The sequence below is a fragment of the Podarcis gaigeae genome, assembly GCF_964106915.1.
Source record: "Podarcis gaigeae genome assembly, chromosome: Z".
In the NCBI taxonomy this organism is placed as follows: Eukaryota; Metazoa; Chordata; class Lepidosauria; order Squamata; family Lacertidae; genus Podarcis; species Podarcis gaigeae.
Genome location: NC_139691.1, coordinates 41735818 through 41744406, shown reverse-complemented (window position 1 = coordinate 41744406; position 8589 = coordinate 41735818). Strand labels below are relative to the sequence as shown.

General features: G+C 45.6%; 1 protein-coding gene across 2 annotated transcripts in view; it reads right to left on the bottom strand.

Moving 5' to 3' along the window:
• Positions 1–1508: 1508 nt before the first annotated feature.
• Positions 1509–8589, bottom strand: part of TBC1D8B (TBC1 domain family member 8B) — a 52317-nt gene continuing 45236 nt past the window's right edge. For both annotated transcript variants that reach the window (XM_083722730.1, XM_083722731.1), the window contains exons 20-21: positions 7646–7743; positions 1509–6412 (exon numbers count right to left, since the gene is read on the bottom strand). In XM_083722730.1, coding sequence (XP_083578856.1) covers positions 5999–6412; positions 7646–7743 — 512 coding nt within the window. In that variant the 3' untranslated portion in view covers positions 1509–5998. The remainder of the gene's footprint in view (positions 6413–7645; positions 7744–8589) is intronic.

Sequence of the window (8589 nt, the reverse complement as noted above, 5' to 3'; positions counted from 1 at the left end):
CTGGGTGTCTACCTCTTTTGTACTTGGTGAAATGCGCAGTTTCCCCCATTCATGAGAACAGAGCAAGCTGGCTGACTGCTGAACAGAAGTCATCAAAAAAGGCCAATTCAGGATTTCCAGCGAATTACAATAGACAGATTATTTCTACCCCATTCTGCTTACATTCTCATCAGTTTGTTACTTGTGCTTAGCTCAGTGAGGTTGCCCTGATTACCTTTTTTTTTTTTTTTTTTTTGAGAGTTAAAAGCAGGTTTATTGGCGGACGGACATGGTCGAGGCTGCCATGTCCAGGCAGCACCTCTGTGGAGAAGAAGAGATGAGTTTGGATTTGATATCCCGCTTTATCACTACCCGAAGGAGCCTCAAAGTGGCTAACATTCTTCTTTCCCTTCCTCTCCCACCACAAACACTCTGTGAGGTGAGTGGGGCTGACAGACTTCAAGGAAGTGTGACTAGCCCAAGGTCACCCAGCAGCTGTATGTGGAGGAGCGGAGACGCGAACCCAGTTCACCAGGTTACAAGTCCACCGCTCTTAACCACTACACCACACTGGCACCGACTGCTTCTCTGGCAGGTCAGCACAACGCCGATGCAGCGGCTGTCGATGGAGACGCCGACGCCTGGACCATTGATGTCCATTGCTGCCAGGAGGTATTGGTTCGGCAGCCTGAAGTTGACAGGGTCCGTGAGCAGGTTCTGGGCGGGCAGGGCACTCAGGTCGCCAAGAGCGCTGGCAATGTTAGTGGTGGGGCTGGCCGCGAACAGCCTGGGCACAGCCTGGACACCGATGTCAGCAGAATGGGACAGGATCTCAGCCCAAACGGGCTGCAAGTGGCTCTGGTTGACTCCGCTCAGCACCATCCTTGCAGTTCAACCTTTTTGGTGCTGTTGGAGTGCGGGCAGCCATTTTATCACCGTCCACCCCGGCCTCCCCATCCCCCCAAGTGGCCTCTCAGCGGCGTCTCTCTCGGGCTCTTCCTTCCGTCGGCACTGCTGCCTCTCCCGTGTCCCAGCCTCCCACGGCCTTGGCTGGGATCCGGGACCCCTGATTACCTTAACAGGGAGTAGTAAAGGGGGACACACAACCTTGCCTCTGCTTCTTGACCTTTCTGTGGCTTCCAGTACCATTGACCATATCCTTTTTCCAGGACCAGATCTGTGGAATGGGAACTGGAGGCGCTGTGCTGCAAGTCCAGAGCAGCATTTTGAGTGTTGTTTCTGGACTCCAAATCCCATCAGCCCCAGATAACATGGCCAGTAGTCAGGGATCATGGGAGTTGTGGCCCAGGAACCTCTGTAGGGCACTAGGTTTTTTAAAAAATTAAAAGGCTTGTGGGAGGGAAGAGGATGGGCCATCTCCCTTTTCTCTAACAACATCTGCCCCCTAACCACCACCCAGTTCTCTCACAGTCCCAGCGCCTACTCCTTTACAATGTGAAGAGGGTCTACTCTGAACATCTCCCCTCTGCCTCCCTCCCCAAGAAAACACTATTGAAAACCCTACCATCAACATTTTAACCATGGAAAGTCAGAGGCATATTGTGAGCCAGGTTTCCACCTGCCCTGCTTCCATGAAATGATCATTTATTCATCTCCTCTCATTAAAGATACAGTGAATTTGCTGTGTACAGAACATGGTCATCAAAATACAAAACGCCAGCACATAAACATATTTTATTTCCTTGGTAGCAAAAAGGATAAAATAATCCAGTTCCTCTGGAAAACATACCATATTCATCTTATTTAGAAATTTATTCTTAAAGACAATTACACGCACATTTTTTTGTAAGCTTATTTCAATATCTCTCTCCATAAGTTGTTTGTTAGACAGCCATTAAGATGAGGAAATTTGAAGAAGGCAGATAAATACATCTTTGTTGTTGTTGTTGTTGTTGTTGTTGTTGTTCTCCCTAAGAAATTACAGCTGCATCTTTGGCAAACTGTATTATAAAAGTTGCAACTTGTGAGGCAACAGCATGGCTACACACTACAGCAATGAACAATCATTGCAGTTGTTAGTGAAAATTTATCTCTGGTCAGGTGACCTACAGTGAAGTCACCTGATACTACCCCCACCCTTTAGTGGAATCCCTGTGCAATCAGATCTTACTAAAAAGGCTCTCTGCCCACCAGACTTTTCTACCTGCGCAACAGGTAGAATCCCCCCACCCCCGAAAACTTTGCTGGAGTTTGCAATAGTGTGAGAAATCTTCGCTCAGTAACCTGCTCTGAACAGTAAATGGCAGCTGATAATCTAACCCTCTATGCATCCCATCATCCCCAGTGTTATGTGCCAAATGACCTCATTATTTTGCAACTTAGCCACCATGGATCTAAAGCTTCACTGCTCTGTTCTACTGCCTCTCAGCTACAAATATTCTATATTCAGCTGCATAGAATGCCTAGAGCACCTGTGTGTGATAGAGGAAGAGAGAGTGCATGCATGCATGCTCTGGTAACTGCAGAGGCAACTCTCAGGAAGATATTCAGATATTTGGATTGCAGCAAGTACCACTGGAAAAAAACAACAACAGCATGGCACAAACATGAAACCCAGACCCAGTGGCCTTCCACCATCTAAGCACACTAAGAAATGGATAGTAGACTTTGATCAAAACTAGTGCCAAGGAGTTCAATCCCTAGAGTAGGTTTAATAGAAAAGAAAAATGCTTTTCATGGAAGGTGTTGATGCCAATTTGCCCATTCAGAGCCCTAGGGATTGCTTTAAAGTTCTGTCTTAATAAACTTCTTTTTTATGTTGTGAAGGAGAGACTACAGCAATAATATCCAACACATAGCCAAAATACTTCTTTTTTTACCGGAGTAAAGGGACTGGAGTCCCTATGTTAGAAACATCCTCTCCAAGGCTAGGTGCATGAAACAGACTGTGGCAGTAGAATAGACTTCCTCATTTCTGCAAGTTCTCCCACTTTCTGTTTTTAGGGGAAAAAAAGGAAAACCTGCAAGTAGAAAACTAATGCATCAGAGTGAAGCTTTTAATTTTTTTTTCCTGCTAAGCTTCACATTAATAAGGAGTCTTTCAAAAATTTCGCTTCCCAGCTTGCATGCATAAAGCTGAAATAGATATGCATAGGTATAATGCTGCCTGCTAAACAACAGCTGTGAGGTCCTGTTTAATTCCCAGGTCAGGACTTCTGTTGCTTCCTGGAAAACATCGACTGAATGTTTCATTTCAGGCAGCCAAGTGGAAAACAACTGGATTTGGGTAAATAAGAGTTTCCTGTAGGAACTTAAAAATGGAGTATTTTGAAAGGGGTGAGGGGAGGAATCAGGCTGCATGGTTTGCCCATACTGAACTGAGCAACTGTTTGGAAAAATAAATCCAGAATAATATTAAGAAAATGGATCTTTCTGTTTTGTTCTCATCCCTGTGGATGAGAACTCAAGATTCCATCCTTAAAGAATGGGAAAGAGATAAGGGGAAAAGACACGTAAGCGTGGAAAACAAGTTTGTAAAGAATCATCTGCTCCCGATATCCAAGCTGCATTCATTGGCAAGGTGTGTGGGTTGTGATCTAAAGACCCACCTCCCTGGGCAACAGAGACAAACAGAAATCAGTCCCTTTTAAAAGGCAACATACGCCTTCCAGAGTGCTGGTGTATTTGCATAGAATTTAGACCGGCGGAAAACTTTGGACTTGTTTCAAAATATTCATAATTAAGATTAAGCCTTGTCAGGGATGCAGATAGAAAGGTCCAAAGAGGCCAAGACTAAGTGGACTGATTTCTCCTCCTTGCCAGTTGTTAAAGCTTTTTCCTTCAGAGCTGGAAAGCTCATTCTTCCTTGTCTTGAGCAAATATGCCCATTGCTAGCAAATATCTACTTTGCACATATCACCAGAGGCTGTTTGGTTAGATAAGAAGTCTGCACATTTCAAATGCTTTTTTTTAAAAAAAAGAAAAAGACCTGAGGGGAGACACAAACACAGAGAGAGAAAGAACCCTAAACACAGTATCTCTGTCACTGGTAATCAAAATCTGATTAGTACCTATAATATGTATGTTGGTCATTCTGCATATAAAAGATTGTACCTACAAGGTTCTGGAAGATAATTTGCTTACAATTTGTAAACAGATCTATTGGATGACATGCTTTGAAAATAAAAAGAAATTGGTCCACCTGAGCCATGGAGAGTTATGGATTCGCGAGGCTTTCTCATCACTCAAACTGCACTAGGAACATAGTTCTGAATTGGAACTGCCCATTCTTCTTCTAGCATCAGCTAGCTCCATTTGGCTGAGAAAAACCCTGCAGGGACACTGGAGATTATTTGGGAGGAAGAGCCATGTTGAAATTTTAGTGCTTCCTATAACCATTATGACATCAGCAATGTCAACAAAAGAGAGACAAGTGAAGAAAGAGACCATAAGCCCCATGTGTGCGCACGCGCATGTGTGTTTCAATTTAACAGGTACTAGAAACTGGCTTAGTCCTAAAAGCCTACAGAGATATACAAGACACCAGCAGGGAACAGTTCTCCACAACAGTGTTCACCTTAACTTCACAATAATCCTTCAAGTATCATGCAATCTGTATTACAAAACTGCTTTATGCTGGCCTTATTTCTACCTCAAAAAGGAAGCAGATGATTTAAAGGAAGGCTGCAGCCCCAGGGACCTGATGCAACCTCTGTCCCAAGCAAAGCACACACACCCCCACTCCCCACACCAAGACCACACCAGTTTGGGCAGCGGCAGCAAAAAGAAATACACACTGCAGACATGTTAGCCAGGGTGGGCAGAGACATTTAAACCCCTCCATACGGTCCAGCACCCTGATGTGGACGCAAATCACCCAATTCTTGGTCATGAGATACATCATTTGTTGAGTGGACAGTAACCCCCACCCCACCCTCAGCTGGTCAACATGAAGGAGAGGCTGTGTGTGTGAACATTTTAGAGTGTGGGGTGCCTATACTTTGGGCTATGCAGTGGTATTTGGCCCCTGGAGCACTGTCCAAGGGTGAATGTGGCCCCTGAGTAAAAAAATAAACTAAAATGTTAAACGCCCCCGATCTAAAGCCAAATCCACACACTAGTGTTGCATCACAGGAGCATGTCTCCTTCGTTCTTCCTGGGGGCACCTGAGTGGAGACACCAGGCTGCAGTTCATGTCTATTCTAGCACCACCTTCACTAGATGATGTTGACATGGAAAGAAGCCATGACATCTTCCCTTTACCAGAGTGGATTTGGGAAGGAAGCCGCCATCGCAATGTGGCCTCCATGCCGCTGTGGATTGGGCTAATCTAGGGTAAGCATGGTCAGGGAACCACAGGACCTCCCACAAGTAAAAGGGTCTAGGGCCAGAAATTAAAACAGTGGGGAGGTGAACTGGGTTTGGAAGCTCCCCAAGATTGTATCAACGAGCCACTTTTTAAAAAACAACAACAACAGTAATGATCAAAAGCGGCACTTGGTCCCATTCACAGAAACAACACAGCTCCCCCCCCCCCTTTAAACAGCCACGCTCAACTGACCATCAAAAAATATCTCTCCCAAAGCAGGAAACAAATTCTACATTCAGAGCTTAAGAAGCAAATTCTTTGGAAATCCAAGAAACAGTTACAACAGAATAGGTAAAGGCCAACACCACTCTGCAGCAAAAGTGGCAGACATTACATTCAGCGTGAGAACTATTAACACGAAACGGTGGTTTGGGAAAACAACAGCCACGAACCACCCTCAACTTTGCCCCTGACAGACCAGCTTGCTATTCCCTTCCAAGTTGGCTTGTGTTGGCTGATGTGGTTTAAGTCTCCCAGGTGTACTAAAAATGCAAAATTTAGGTGCAAACTGTCCTTCAAGCTATGCTTATTTTAACTTTGTAAAAACACAAACAACCCTGCCTATGGCTTAGAGAGGAATTGAGCTGAATCTTTAACCCACCCCCCCAACTCCTGACAAACTCAAGATGCTGAGCTCACAAACAGCCCTCCGTCCTTCCAAGTGCCTCTGTACGGAGCGTCAGGCAGGTGCTATACTCTGGCCTTCGCTTTCAACTGAGAAACTTTAGCGTTTTCCAACTTGGCTGCAACATCTACTGGCTTCTCGAAAAATCTCACCAAAGCAGGTTCATTTAGTAAAGACGCCAGCAGCTGCTCAAAGGCAAACGACCATTCGTCAGGTCTGCGTGGGCTCTGAGGTCCACCTCTTTCAATCTGTGGCGTAGGCTGAGCCTCTGGGGGCTTCTGGGCACCTTCTGCACCCAAGTTGGAGGTGGAAGGGGGCATGCTCTTGGCTGGCAAAGTGGGGCTCTGGAGTCTTCGCCCAACCTCCTCCATCTTCAGCAAGAGGCTGGTGACGGTGGCAATGGCGCGATAGAGCAGCTCCTCTTCTGGGTCTCCGTGAAACAAGTTATACAAAGTCTTTGAAAACTGGATGAACTGGGACTGGGGTGGGTGGAGAAGGGAGAAATAAGAAGGCATATTTTACAACCTAACTTCTATTTCCCCCCCATTTCTTTTTCTAAAAGCCTCTTAACATACGGTATTTACAAAGAGTGCTTCTAAGTGGGACATGCTAGCACGATCTGACAGGCTGGCAGGTACCAGAAGTGTAGCCAGCTAAGTTTGGCTGCCAAACAAGGCCTTAAGGACCACATGCAGCCCTTGGGCCGAGTGCTGGACCACCCTGGTCTAGATGTTTCAACCTGCTTTAAATTGCTGCTGGTTTTATATTTTACAGTTACTTTTTTTCTTTTACCAGCTACTGATGCTTTTACTTGATTCGGAAGATTATGCTAATGCAGTTTTTAGTTAACTGTGCTTCTCTGTGGGCGTTCGAGTGTCTCTGTTTGTACATATTGCACAAACACTTAAACCATTTTTCATGTTTTTATTTTGCAAACTGCCTTGCAAAGATTTTTTGCCACGGCATAAAAAATACTTTTAAAATGGAGCAGTAAAATAAATAACTGAATGGCTTTCACAATGAGGACATGTTTTCTCTCCTGATCTAGAGGGCACATCTAGGGCTAAAGTTGCAGGATGGTAGATTTCTGCAGAATATAAGGAGAGGCTTCCTGACAGTAGGGCAGTTTGACAATGAACTCATTACTTTAAAAGAGACAGTCATGCCTTGGTTGTCAAATGCCTTGCGACAAACCCGAAGTGAGTGTTCTGGTTTGTGAACATTTTTTGGAAGCCAAACGCCTGACCATAGCTGTCAACTTTTCCCTTTTTTTAAGGGAAATCCTATTCGGAATAAGGGAATTTCCCTTTTAAAAAAGGGAAACATTGACATCTATGCACCCGACGCGGCTTCCGCTTGAGTGCAAGAAGCTCCGGCAGCCAATTGGAAGCCGTGCCTTGGTTTTTGAACATTTTCAGAAGTCGAAGGGACTTCCGGATAAGTACAACTGTACTGGGCTTTGCTGGACACCTTCGAGCAGTGGCTGGCCACAGCCGTCTGCCAGGGATGCCTGAACTCTGAATTTCCTGCATTAAGAAAGGAATTAGACTAGATGCCCCCACCCCCAAACCACTTCTATAATTCCTTCTTTATTTTAATGACCTGTTACCCTGTTAGCATGTGTCAGACTCAGGGGTCATTGTTTGCTCCTACCAACGAACCAAACACCAGATAACACCCCCCTTGCAAGTTCTCCCATAGGTGAGTTTTACCTGGTCCATGCGGGGCAAATCCTTAATGCTTTCTTCTTTTTTTAGCAATTCATCCTGCCATTGCTTCAAATAGGCCTGGATGTCAACCTTTCCTTTACCTAATTGGAAGGCAACAAGACACAAATGAATAGTGAAATCCTCACTCTATCCACAGCAGTCTCCATGGAGTAGTTGTGCTTGCTGGATCACACTGGGGCTTTGCAGCAGGGATGAGGACTCCCAAAACCATCACCAGGGATGGTGGGAGCTGCAGTTCAAAGATATCTGGAGGACATCATGTTGGCATGGACATAGTTCTCTGGGTGCCATCGTTTACATAGCCAAAACAGCACCACTCAGAGGTTATCCAACAGCTTCGAGGGAGACCCAAGGTTTACAGAAGTGCAAAATTAAAAATGTTTAGGTTTAAAATTCTGGGGTGGGGAAGAGACAAAAGCGTCCCAATGAAGACTGAGTATGGTCGGTGGCTATGAAATGCTGTTTTGCAACAGGCAAAAAGGTGAATAGGGGAATGGAACACAATGGAACATAGGAACCTGCCTTATCAAAGTCAGATTATGGGTCCACCGAGCACAATACTGTCCACACCGACTGGTAGCCGGTCTCCAGGATTCAGGCAGGGGATGCTCCCAGCCCCACCTGGCGATAACAGGGATTGAACCTGGGATCCTCTGCATGCAGGTAAAATACCCTTCACTCCATGGAGTGCCTAGAATTCTCAGCATCTGGGTCCCCAGATGTTGCTGAACTACAACTCCCATCACCCCTAGCTAGCAAGGCCAGAGCTCAGGGATGATGGGAGTTGTAGTCCAACAACATCTGGGGACCCACAGGTTGAGAACCACTGCCTGATTGCTGCTACTGTACAGACTTTGGTCTTCCACATAGCAGTGGGATTTCTGTATTTTTCCCCCCTGGGAGGAGCAGAACTTCCCCACCCTTAC